Source organism: Balaenoptera borealis (genome assembly GCF_965194805.1).
Source record: "Balaenoptera borealis genome assembly, chromosome: 16".
NCBI lineage: Eukaryota > Metazoa > Chordata > Mammalia > Artiodactyla > Balaenopteridae > Balaenoptera > Balaenoptera borealis.
Genome location: NC_138872.1, coordinates 16,541,881 through 16,555,005, shown reverse-complemented (window position 1 = coordinate 16,555,005; position 13,125 = coordinate 16,541,881). Strand labels below are relative to the sequence as shown.

Here is a 13,125-nt window from a genome sequence, read left to right as displayed (position 1 = left end):
CCCCTCCTCCTACCCCCCATTGTCCAGCCCCCGTTGTTCTGTCTCCCAGCCTCGTTACACACTCACGATCATGGAAAGGCAGTTAAGTGTAAGGTGGTGAAGGGCCCAGGTTTAGAGTCAGCCTACTCGGGGTCCAGTCCCACCTCTGGCCCTGTGTGTCCAGGGGCAAGTCGCTTCACCTCTCTGAGCCACCATTTGTTCACCTGTAAAATGAAAATAATGAATACCATGGCTTCCCTCACATGATCAACAAACTCATCCCCAGAGAGTGGTTACTATGGCAATGCTGGGTTCATGGAGAAAGTGGGAAACAAAGCTCAGGATGGTACCCTTTGCTGACCCCACGGCCCTAGGGCATGAATATCTCTAAAAGATTGCTAAAAAGTGGGCGGGTAAATGACCTGACACATGGAGGAGCCTGGCATGTGCTCTCCTGGCAGGAGGGTCCCACCTACAGTCAGCCTGTGAGCAAAGGGTCACTGTCCCCTCAGTCCTGGTCTGTCACTGACCTGCTGTATGGCCCTGGCAAGTCACCGGCCTCTCTCCAGCCTGTTTTCCCCTGTGACAAGTGAGGGGGCCAGGTTAGCTGATCGCTTAGACCTTCCACCTCTGCCACCTTGGAAGTCGTTTCCTCGAGCTTCTTAAGGGCACCTTTCCTTCTGTCCCTGAGCTCTTTCAAGAAACTGTGAATTATCTCACCCACCCATTTCCAATATATGAATCCCCTCGGCCATATCCCTGTGCTGTAGCCATCTGCTTTTAGCTGGCTTATCTCCAGTGACGGGAAACTCACTCCTTTGCTGTGGGAAGCAGTGCAGCTCTGTGGAAAGAGCACAGCCTCTGCCCTTCCCTCCCTGTGATACCCTGAACCAGTAACTCCATCTCTCCAAGCCTCAATTTCCTCATCTGTAAAATGCAGAGACGTATCTACATCGTGGAGTCGTTGTGAAAATTGAATAAGGGTACATTTATCATGTGCTCAGCCCATGCTGGGCACCGTTCTCAGGGCTTCATTCATAGTTTTAATCTTAAGAGGCAGGTGGTAGCATAACCATCATCTTGGAAAAGGAAGTCAAGAAGATTTGAGACGTCAAGGGATGGGGCCAGGATTCAAACCAGCAGCCTAACTTTAGAGTTATTGCACCAAATCACACAGCTGTTCTGTCACTGGATAGAGTAAGTGAAGGGCATAGCACAGGGCCTGACCCACAGCTGCCTGACTCCGTTGAATGTGGGGTTTCCCTCCCTGGGTGGACTGGAGAGGGGGAGGGAGGGAGAAATCCAGCCTCCAGAAACACAGTCAGAATTTTGGACAAAGAAAAAAATGAAGAGCTATTATAATTTCAGCATACATGCAAGTTTTGTGTTTTACAGTTTTGGTATTGCTTTTATTTTGAGCTACTTATTTGAGGGGGCGCCATATAACTTTTTCGGGCCTGAGGCCTCCATTGGTCGTCATCTGGGCCTGCATCTCTCCCAGCGCAGCCGGATCCTTTGTGGGTTCATCAGAAATTATGAAAATTCCCATCTTAAAAAAAAAAAAAAATTCCCATCTTGCCACAAGTCCCCAATCTGAATCCCACAGCTCCCAGGCCCCCTCTCCCTTTTTCTGCCCTGGAAGAGTCCTGCCAAGACCCCAAGGCAGTGGTCAGTGATCATAGACCCTGGCAATGCCCACAAGGTGGTTTTAAGTTCCTCTATGGCACAAGACACCTTAACAGGATCCTGGACCTGGCAGAGGACAGGACAAACTTCTAGAGCTGCCAGTGGCCAGGGCTGAAAAAGGGACCAGCCAGGCTGTGAGCTGTGCTTCGCCACCAGGGGGAGCCCGACTCCGACCAACCTTACCTGACTCGGAAGTTCCAAAGGGGGGCTCGGGAATGAGCTTTCTTTCCAAACCATTCCAGGTGATTCTAATGCAGCCGTCCTCCTGCCCTCCACCCCTCCACCCCACACTCCCACTTTACACACACACACATTCAGTCTACAGACTAGTCAACTGGGCCGGCTGCCCACTTGCCCTGCCACCCTACCCCACACCCCTTCTCTTGGTGGATTTTACCCAAACCTCTGCAGATTACCACTCACTCCCACTCCCTCCATCCCTCCCGTAGTCCCTCCGAGCCCATCCTTCTTCCTGGGGATCCCTGGATTATTCCAGGGTTTTGACAACCACTTTACCACCCATAATCTACCTCATTTGATTCTTACAGCTGCACTGCCTGTGAAGAAGGCAATGGGGCAGGCACGATGGTCTCCTTGGTAAAAGAGGAAACTGACACCCAGAAAGAGGGGATGACTGGCACGCAGCAAGTCAGTGGTGACACTGGGCAGACAGCCAAGACTCCTGATCGCCAAAGCACCCCAGGACCTGCCTGCACTCAAGCCAATTGATGGGCGAGGGATCCTCCCCTCCAACCATCTCATGGGGGCTCCTGGCTTTGAGAGAACCTTAATACTTATCCACAAACAAGATAACTGCTTTCCTGCCTCTGACTTGCTGTGTGACCTTGGGCAAGTCTCTTCTCCTCTCTGAGCCTCTGTAGAGTATGAAGATGGTCTCTGGGTCCCCCGTCTGACTGAGACATTCTGTGACTCTCTGACGGGGGCCTGAATCATCTCCACCCCTTTGGGGCTTCTGGGGTCTCGATCAAAATGCAAAAGGCTTGTGAGAGGACTGATGACAGCACTTTAGTGCAAAAGCAGTAAGGATCCCAAAATGGAAAGTCTGCATTTCTCACTGCTCTCAACAGCTGGGCTTTACATAAGCTTCAACATTTAATGTTATCCTCACTACAACACCAGGAGGTAGTATTATTATTTCCCCCATGTTATAGATGAGGAAACTGAGGCTCAGAGAAGTGAAATAAGTATGCTGAGCAGGACTAGAGCCCGGGGAGGCCAATCTCAAAAGGCAGGCTCTTTGGGGACTTCCCTGGTGGTCCAGTGGTTAAGACTCCACGTTCCCAATGCAGGGGGCATGGGTTCGATCGCTGGTTTGGGAACCAAGATCCCTCATGCCACACAGTGTGGCCAAAGATTAAAAAAAAAAAAAAAAAAAAAAAAAAAAGGCAGGCTCTTTCTTCTACTATATGCTGCTTAGGGTATCTTCTGGAAGTCTGCTTTAGAGAGCCAGGGCCTGCCCTAGAAGGTCTGTGGCCTTTGGGGCACCCCTCCAGAACTGAAGCCCTTCAGCCGCCCCTCAGGAGGTATTATGGGAACTATGAGAGAAAGACAGGGCCTGGACCAGCATGACCCAGGGTCCCCGGCCTCTCTTCTCCTTCAGCCAGTCCCTCGTCCTGAGCCCACAAGCAGACATTGCAGCCCAGCCAGAGCCTGTGAGCAGATGCAAGTTTATTATGGCACAGACGGCAGCTTCCTGAACCCTCACCCCAAACACCAGCCCCCAAACAAGGCCCCAGGAGGGAGCTCTGGCAGCCAAAGGCTTATCCCTGGCCCCGAGTCAGACCAAAAACCCTCGACAGTGACCTCAGAGCCGAGGCCTGGAGGCTGTCAGCCCTGAGCAGTGCCCCCAGCCCCCCTCCTCATTCCCCAGTTGTCCAGAGAAGCCCACACACAGAGGCAGAGCCCTTGGAGGATGGGAGAACCCACGGGCTCCTCTCCGCGGAAATGCAGTCCAAGGTTCCAACCGCGCCTCGAGACCCCATCGGTGCTTGAAACAGCAAGTGTGAAGCTGGAGGGAAGGTTCCCAAGTATTGAGGGAGGGAGGGAAAGCCGACCCCATCAGAAGCAAACTTCAGGTTAAAGAGCTGCCCTGGAGAGGCCAGACCACAACGCCCCAGCCCCCAGGGAGCAGAGAAACAAAGAAGAGCAGCTGCTGCCTCCAGCTCTGCTTAGATGCCACGGCCACACCCTTTCCCCCAGCTCAGCTTGCAGGGGCCTGGAAGACTTGCCCTCCATCCTCCCCGGGGCAAAGGCCACAGCCCTCAGCCTCCACCCACCTGCAGCAAACACCAAGGCCCAGAAAGACCAGCGTGGTACAAAACATCTGTTAACGGGCTACATGCAAATACCATCTTCTGCCAAGCAAGCCGAGGGGCTTATCATCACAGACTGTGCCCAGTGGGAGCCCCAGACTTGCTCCCCTCTCCCTGGGAAACGCTGGCTGACAAGCAGCCCGTCTTCACACCTGCCTGAGAGTCAGCCCCAGTGAAATCTGCCTGGGCTTCCATGCTCACGCTCCCCCGAGCCTGCGGTGGCCCCTGGGAGCGGAAGCGGACAAATCAATTCACGGGGCATCCCCGGAGCTTTGCACCAGCCCCACGGCTCCTGCAGGGCGACCCCTTCTCCCCCTCAGCATCCTGGAAGCCCCATATGCAATGCCAGCCCCAGGCTCAGGTGCACTCAGAGACAGGGCCATCCCCACCACCCCTTAGCCCTTCTCCCCACCCCCACCCCCTGGCCACCTGGTCAGTGGCTTCCCAGCCAAAGGCCCCAATTGCTCACGTCTCTCCCTCTTCTACTGGTCCAGAGGGAAGCTAACTGGACCAGTGGGAGGAGACAGAAGCACTGTATTCTGGGATATTCAAATGGAACATGTCCATTTCCTCTACTGTCATCCAGAACATCTGTAAGCAAGGGACAGAGTGTGGGCGGGGTCCGGACTGCGAAAGGAAGGGCCGCTGGGCTGTCAGAGCGTCTCCCTCACTGGCCCACTGCAAGGATCTCGTCACTCCCTCCACTTGCCCGGGAGGCTTCAGCCCAGCAGCCAGAGGATAAAAGAAAGCAAGGGAGGGTAGAAAGAAGGGGACTGGGATATAACATCCTGGTTTGGTGACTTCTCCCAAAACACAGAGAAGCCCAGGGAGGGGGTGACCTAGGGGCAAGGCGAGGGAGTGGATGAGGATGGGGGACGGAGCAGATCAGGGTGTTCAAGACCAGGGCTCTGCCTTCAGGGCTTTCCCTGCTGCTGGGCAGAGAGCTCCCGGAGGGTGCCCAGCCCTTTCTCTTCCTCTGGGCACCACCTGCATCGGGCATGGGTGCCACGGGAAACCTCCTTAAATGTTTGTGGTGTGGATGCGAGCTGGACCCCCGGCATCCAGGTCCAGAGTCCAGTCCTCCTCGGCTGCCCTGCCTGGCACTGCAAAAAGATGGGTCCACGCGTCCTCAGCAGGAACTCCTGGCTCTGCAAAGAGACAGCAAGAGGGTCAGGCAAGGGAAGGAGGGAGCAGGGAGAAAGGCAGGGAGGGCTGAGGCTGAGCCAAGCTCCAGGCAGGGTTCAAGCCTCAGGCCTGATGCTCTCTGGGGCAAGATCTCCATCACCACCACCAGCCCCGCCTCCCCAAGCCCCCAGGGCAGCCTTGCCCCTTGGCTCTGACTCAGTGGGACCACATACAAGTCCCGGAGGCCTCCCCGGGCCCTTGCAAGGCCCCCGCTGGATGCCGCCTCTGCCTATTTGCTGCCTCTGCCTGTTCCCTTTGCCTGGTACACTCTTCCCTTTCCTCCTCCTCCCCCACTGCCATCTGGCTCACCCCGCTCCATCCTTCAGGTCAGGAAGCTGGCAGTCCCCGCTGCAATCATTCCCAGATTCCCTATGAAACATGGACCCTGCCTAGCTCAGCATCCACCCGCACGGCAGCACCTACCAGGCTAATATTGTCATTGGCTATTTACCCGGTGACAGGACAAGAATTCCTTCTCCTTTTCCTCTGGGACTGAGTAGGAACCTCCAGCCCACACTAAGCTAGGATCAAGGGAGGGGGCCTCTGGTGGAGCGGGGGAGGGCAAGAGGCAGAAACTCTGTTGGCATCACCAAGCGCAGGATGTACAGTGTAAAAGCTGGTCCCGGCAGGAGAAAGATTTTATTTGCCTTGTAGATATTTCACCCTGAGACCAACGAGGGCCTTTTTCCTTCACCCCAGCCCAGCCCACTTCCTTTTTCCCGGACCTTACCCAGCCCCTGAGCTCCATCACAGGGAGAAAACCAATTGGTGGAACCAACTGACTGACAGCAGGGTCTCAGGAAGAGAGGACTGAGGGCGGGGGCGGGGGGTGGGCGAGTAGAGGGTGGGAGCAAGAGGGAATTGGAGGACAGAGAGAAGAGGACCCGGCCATCCCAGGTGGCCTCAGTCTAGACCTGCGGGGGTCTGGGGGGATGGAGTCAAGAAAGGTTTTGCTTGACGTTTGAACTGCAAGACTTTTACATAATGAGCCGTAAGTTAAAGGTTTACTCTCATGTTCACCCCCTTTCTTAGAGCAGGAGTGAGTCCCCGCTGAATCCTTAGATCCCAGCAGAGCAGGTGCTCAGTCAACTGTGGTTAAATGAAAGATGAGTTAGTGAATGAATGAATGAATGAATGACACCCCCAGTGCTCACCTGACAGAGATCCGGTGCTCTGCGAATGTTGAGCTAATGAGGGGGTGTACGTGTGTGTGTGTCTGTGTGAGTGTGTGTGTGTGTGTGTGTGTGTGTATTGTGTACTGGGGAGAGATGATCTCTCAAATCCACACTCTAGGTCCCTGCCTCTGCTGGGGGATGGACCTCAATTAACCACAGGACGGTCGCTCGGTAGGGAGCTGGCCCTCGCTCTCCTTCCCCAGGGGCTCCCATCCCCTCCTCCCAGCCGCACCTGGTGGATGAGGTCAGGTCAGGAGGTGAACGAAGAGGATGGCCAGGCCGATGTTAAGCAGGATCACCATGCAGATGAGGACGGTGTTGGGGACCTGGGAACAGCGGAGAGAGGCTGCCTGAGTCCCCGGGAGAGCACGGCCCCATGCTCTCGCTCACTGCCGTGCCCAGCACCGGGACAGACCATCAGCGCTAGAAGGATTCTTGGAAATAATTAACCAATACTGCTCAGGGTCCTGAGAGGGGCAAGAACGTATCCCAGAGCACACAGTGGGCAGAGCTGGGCCTGGAACCCAAGAACACGGCCTTCCCCGCTGCTAATTCCTCTGGGGCCACATCTGTCAGTCCCTCAGAGCCCAGCTTCAGTCTTTGGCGCTGCAGTTCCTAGCTCCCAGCCTCCTATAACAAGCCCAGGGGTCCAGGACTCAAGCCCCCCACTGGGCCCCTCCCTGCTACACATTGCAGCTGAGGCTGCGAGCCTGATGGACAGGTGCACCCCACCCCAGCCGCTTAGGACTCCCAGCCACCTCCTTCTCCAAAGAACTGCCCAGGCAGCAGGCACAAAGGCCAGCCCCCTGCCCCAAGGTGGGGGGAACTGTGTCGTGTAACCGTGAATCAGGCTGCACTTAACTAAGGCCACATCCCGCCTGCCCTGTCCTGCACCATCATCCTCGCCCCCCCCCCCCGCCATCTGCCCCCGAATCCCACCCCCAGCTCCCCCACCTCTGGGGACCCCGACTTCCCACCGACAGCCTCACCTCCTCCACCTCCACCTCCACCTCCGCCGCCGTCGCCGCCTCCTTCCGAGCCTTCTTCTTGGCCCCGGCCTTGGTCAGCCGGGCCTCCGTCTTGCGGGCCTTGGCCTTGGGTTCGGCCTTGGGGACGATGGGCTTGGGTTCCAGCTTGGCGGGGCTCTCGGGCGCGGAGCCTCGTGGCGGGGCCGCCGCCCCGGGGGCGGCCGGGGACGCGGGCGCCGAGTCGGCCGCGGGGACCTCGGGCTCGGGCTCGTCCTCGAAGGGCGGCGGCGCGGGCGGCGCGGTGCGCACGGCGTAGCTGTGGTAGCCCTGGTAGAGCGCCACCTCGGGCTCCTGCGACAGCGCGGGCGGCGCCTGCAGCGCCTCGATGGCCATGCGCTCGCTGGCGGGACGCGCGGGGCTGCGGCGGCCAGCGGCCTCGGACGGCGTGACCGGCCGGCTGCCCTCGCCGCCGGGCTCGCCGTTCCAGGCGCCCGAGCTCAGCAGGCCGTCCTTGGACGCTGCGGCCGGCCGGGGCCGCTTGGGCTGAGGCGGCGTCCCGGCCGGCGACGGGGGGCCACCCTCGGGCGCAGGGGTCTCGCGCTCGTGCAGCTCCGGGCTCTCGCGGGGCCGCTCCGAGAGGCCTGCGGCGCCAGGGCCCCGGTGGGGGGAATCCAGCAGGCTCTCCGAGTTCTCCAGGATCTCCTGGAGCAGCCGGCGCTTCTGATACTCCGGACCTGCAGGGGACCACGCGGGGAGGCTGCATTCGAACCCCGGTCCCAGCACTGGATGACCCAGGGCAAGCCGCTCTGAGTCTCATTTATGTACTCAGCCAGCCCTAACCTACGGCCACCAAGTGCCAAGCACTGTTTTAAGCAATTCCCCAATACTAACTCATTTAATCATTTTAATAACCCTATGAGGTGGATGCTATTATTTAGCCTCCATTGTACAGATGAAGAAAAGGAGGCTCAAGAGAGGTAAAAAATCACTTGCCCAGAGTCACCCAGCTGACCAAGGGCAGAGCCAGGACTGGCACTCAGGCTAGTCTGGCTCCAGAGTTTATACTCTTTATGGTCACACTGGTCTCTTTCCATTCTCTTACCTGAAAAAAGGGCCCAATCATACCTATTTCATAAATACTAACGGAAGGATTAATCGGGTGGAAAAAAAAAATGCCTGTAATATGCTGAGCTCAGTGCCTGGCACTTGGTGACAGCTGTTGCTATGACCACCCAAGGCGGAGGCAGGCAGCCAGCCAGGGTCGCTGTTCCTTGGACCAGCAGGGGGCGCACTGTGATGGGAAGCGACTTGACCTCCCAGGCACAGATCTGCGCTCCACGGTCTTCCATCTAGTCTCCCTTTGGTCTTCCGGCCGCAGCCAGAATGTTTAGAAAATACAAATCTAATCGTGCCACTCACCTTAAAACCCTCAGTGCAGGCAGCACCGATCCCCCACCCTGATGGGCTCCCACCGCTCTATCCAAATGCAAAGTCTGTATCAGAGCCAGGGGGTCCTCCTTACTCTGCAGACCCATTTCCCAGAGAGAAGAGACGGGCTGGAGTGGGGGGAGCCTCTGATACCCCGCCACAATCTCAGCATGAGTCCCCTTGTGTCATGCTTGTACTCATCCCATGCTTGCACCACGCTCCACAGATTCTGGAACTCAAAGGCATGCGTGGACCCACTTGAGCATCTCAGCTTTCCAGCAAGCAAAGAGAAAGTGTCCACCCCCCCAGGACCTACCCCTACCCCGTCCTGCCCCTCCCCTCCCTGGTTGGCCCTACCTGGCTGGTAGAAGTCTGGAGCCAGTTCCCTGGCCAAAGTGCGGGCAATGTTGGACTCTTGGTTGGCAGCCAGGGCAGCCTGTTCTGCTGCCTCAGCTTTGGCCTTGGCGTGACTTGTCCTAAGGAGACAACATGGTGGAGACTCAGGATCCCTCCAGAGAACTAGCCCTCTGCCCTTCCTCCCCAACCCACAAAGAGACACCCTGGACAGAATTTTCATTCACTACAGCTGTCAATGAATATTTATTGAGCTCTGTGGTCCAGACTGCTGTGCATTCCCCAGACCATTTCCTCTTCATTCTGTGCACACAGATGGACTACATTTCCCAACCTCCCCTGCAGTTAGGTGTGGTCAGGTGACCGTCCGAAGCATTGTGGGAAGACAGGATTATGCCATTTCCAGACCTGGCCCACAGAAACCTCCTCTATAATCCTCTTTGTCCTCTCTTTCCCCCCTGTTGCTGGTAAGATGCAGAGGCCAAGGCCCAGAACAGAGAATTTAACCTCATTTTTGTCACAGATCTTCCTGGCATCTGGTGACACTGCTGGACCCCTTCTTGGAATGTTTTAAAATGCACAAATTGCACAGGATTACAAAGGGATGCAATTATATTGACACACTGTTACCAAAATATTTAAAGGGACAAATTTGTAATATAATAATGTATATTCTTCTTTATTAACACTTTAAACAAAATATCTAGCGGGTCTATTAACTACCATAATTTAAAAGTATAGATTAACATAAAGGATATTTCAAGGATACGTGCAACAACAGTAATGTGACATGAAAATATATGTGATTTCTATTAGTGACAAAGTCAGAGATACTGCTAATACTACTGTTGATTTATTGCCAACTTCCATAATTGAAGAAAATACTAAAGTTCAGTTAGAGGTTAGTAAAAATAAAGATGTGGTTTTCCCTGCCCAGATCCCCTCGCTGGGCAAATGCACCCAGCCCTAACTTCTGAATTGACCGCTAATGGCTCACTGCTCTCCCAGAGAATTGCAACCAGTAGAAGCCACCTTGTTCCCAAGGTCAACAACCCCTCCCCAACCCAGGGAGCCCATAACCAATGACTAATGACACCAGCCAGCCCCTTCTTGTCCCAAGAGGAACCAACTCTGAGGTACAAGTCAGGCTCCAGAGCCCCCATGGGATCAGGCTGAAGCTGGACTCCAGGTTAAGACCACATCTCTGCTTGGCTACTTCCCTGTCTGATTTTGTGTCTCTCACTCCCCCTCTCTCCTGAGAGCACTTGCTCCATAAATCGTCTGCACAAGGATCCTCATCTCAGACTCAGCTTCTAGGGAATCTAACCTAAGGCAGCATCCAGGTTCACGGACTCCCTGATTTCTCTCCACAGTACCGCCTGTGGACTCCAGGTTCAGAAACACAGTGGAAGGAATTTGGGTCCACAAATTGCATAGAGCAAAGTCCCCCCCAGCCCCGCAAAGTCCCATATTAAATGTGGAACATTTAAGCATTAAATTTAAACATTAAATTCAGCGAGGCTTAAATGTCTACTACGTTAAGCACCTGAAATTTGGGGGATGTTTATTTCAGTTTATTTAATGTAGCCTAACTAGGAGAAGTACCTGCTAAAATATTAACAGCCCAACTTACCAGTGGGCATTGCTTTAAAGGAATTATGAAGATTATCTCATGTAATCATCATGATGCCTTAGGAAGCTGGTGCTGTTATTATTTTCCCTGTTTTACGGAAAAGGAAACTGAGGCACAGGCAAGTTAGGTAACTTGCCCAAGGTCACAAAGTCTTTAAGTGCAGGAACTGAGATTTTGAACCCAGGCAAGATGATTCCAGAGCCTGTGCTGCTCTGAAGCATGTGCCATACTTGACCGGGAGCTGGGATTCCTGTGGACAAGACAAGCCCCTCTCAAGTGAGGGAGATGGGCTGGAAGCAAACAACCAAAATTATTTAATACAATGTAATTAAATAAAAAGTGCAATTGTGAGAAGTGCCATAAAGGAAGAGTACAGAATGCAATGAAAATGTACAACAGGAAGACTTGATATAGATCGGCAGTGGAGGTGGGGGATTAGGCAAGGTTTCCTGGAGGATGTGACATTTAAGTTGAGAGCTGAAACTGACACACCAGTTGGCCCAGCAGACGTGAGGTGGGGACAGTGAGCCAGGTAGAGGGAAGAGCACGTGCAAAGGCCCTGAGAGGGAGTAAGAGCTTCGTGCCTTTGGGGAACTGAAAGGTCAAATCGGTGTCCCCATGGGCAGATGAGTCAGTTCCTCGGGGAGCTGATTTGCGTGTGTCTTTAGCATGGAATTGGGCCCAGGATAAGGGAGATAAATTTTACTAAGCTCCCTCCAAACGCCAAGCCCTTTGCCTACATTATCCCTTTCAATCCTCAAAACTGCCTGGGAGGTAGTTTTTACTGTCTCTATTTCACAGGTGGGGAAACTGAGTCTCAGACAGGTACCTTGCTCAAGGATGCAAAGTAACAGTTGACACTTACAAAGCATTTACTACATATCAAGGGCTTTATAGAAATTAACCCATTTAATTTCCCCAATCACTATGTGGTAGATGTTATCACCATCATCCCTCTTTACAGAGGAGAAATCCGGGGCATAAGAAGGCTTCAAGGATCCCACCAAACTTACCCAGCCAGCAAGTGACAGCAAGTTTTCAAACCAAGGCTTTCTGGGATCTAGAGTCTGTGCCCTTAACCACCGGCTGTATCTCCACTCCATAATGAGTAGTGGAGTTCAAACCCAGAATTGTCTGATTTCTAAACCCTTGCCCTCTCCACTGCCACAATAATGTTTACTGAAGAAAAGAATATTTTACTGAATGAAAGGATACATAAATGAATGCATGCATGCACACGTACACATATGTATGCGTAAGCGGGCAGCATAGGAAATAGTTAAGAGCATGGTTTTGGAATCAGTAGTCCTGGATTCCAATTTTGGCTCTGCCAAGGCTGGGGCTAGGGTGCAAATGAGGTATTCACCTCAGGCTCAAAATTTAGGGATGCCAAAAAACTCAGTAATCCAGATAAATAATACTCGAACGCCATATTTTTAAAAGTCCAAACTAATGCAAAAATAATCCTTGATGAGCAAGCTATGAACAAAATTTAAATAAAGGCCAAATCAGACCCTGCATTTGTATGACTCTCCTCACTCGCCTCCCCCTAGTCCCAACCCCACTGGGACTCTAGGACCTTGGGTGAGTGGCTTTGCCTCTCTATGCCTCAGTTTCTACATCTGTAGGACAATAATTCTGCCCTTTTGGAGTTGCTGTGAAAACTACTGAGAGGCAACACATGAAAGTGTTTAGCCCGGGATGGGGCTGAGTGATGATGATGATGGTGATGGTGGTGGTGATGGTGGTGGTGGAGAAGGAGGAGGAGGAGAAAAAGAAGGAGAAGGAGGAAGATGACATTTGTGACATCAAAATCAAGTGTGGAACCAACAAGGAGCCTACTGTATAGCACAGGGAACTATACTCAGTATTTTGTAATAACCTATAAGGGAAAAGAATCTGAAAAAGAATATATATATATATATAATATGTATATACATACCTAGATATATGAATATATATATACATATATATATACGTATAACTGAATCGCTGTGCTGTACACCTGAAACTTACATGATATTGTAAATCAACTATACTTCAATTAAAAAATTAAAAAATAAAAACCGAGTGTGGTACATGCATATCCCCAGACTCATATTTGCCTGTACATGGGTATGTGTGATTCAAAGATCTAAAGTTTCAGAGACACTTCCCTGGAAACCTGAAACCCCAGGTTGGGGGAGGAGGGAAAGGGCTGGGCAAACCCTCCAACTGAGAAAATGTCCTTTTTTGGTAATGTAAGCTGGATGAGGCTTGTTTCCCGGTGCCCTGGGAAGCTGTGTTGCAGGACTCCTCAGGCCAGAATGGCAGCCTTCACACTGAGCCCTGGAAGATTCTGGGGGATCAACGGTGGACCCTCCAGGGCAGCCAGAACAGGGGTC

At 53.3% G+C, this 13,125-nt stretch overlaps 1 protein-coding gene across 2 annotated transcripts in view; it reads right to left on the bottom strand.

Annotated features, from left to right (window-relative positions):
- Positions 1-3,334: 3,334 nt before the first annotated feature.
- The window catches only part of JPH2 (junctophilin 2), a 62,173-nt gene continuing 52,382 nt past the window's right edge, over positions 3,335-13,125 (bottom strand). Inside the window, exons 3-7 of one of the 2 annotated variants that reach the window (XR_014235980.1) lie at positions 9,112-9,230; positions 7,348-8,060; positions 6,591-6,684; positions 4,468-5,146; positions 3,335-4,223 (exon numbers count right to left, since the gene is read on the bottom strand). Coding sequence is in view for 1 of the 2 variants with exons in the window: in XM_082361730.1 (XP_082217856.1) it covers positions 6,604-6,684; positions 7,348-8,060; positions 9,112-9,230 (913 nt within the window). In the remaining variant the exon portion in view is untranslated. Of the gene's footprint in view, positions 5,147-6,590; positions 6,685-7,347; positions 8,061-9,111; positions 9,231-13,125 lie in introns of both variants that reach the window. The other variant, XM_082361730.1, reaches the window with a different exon arrangement.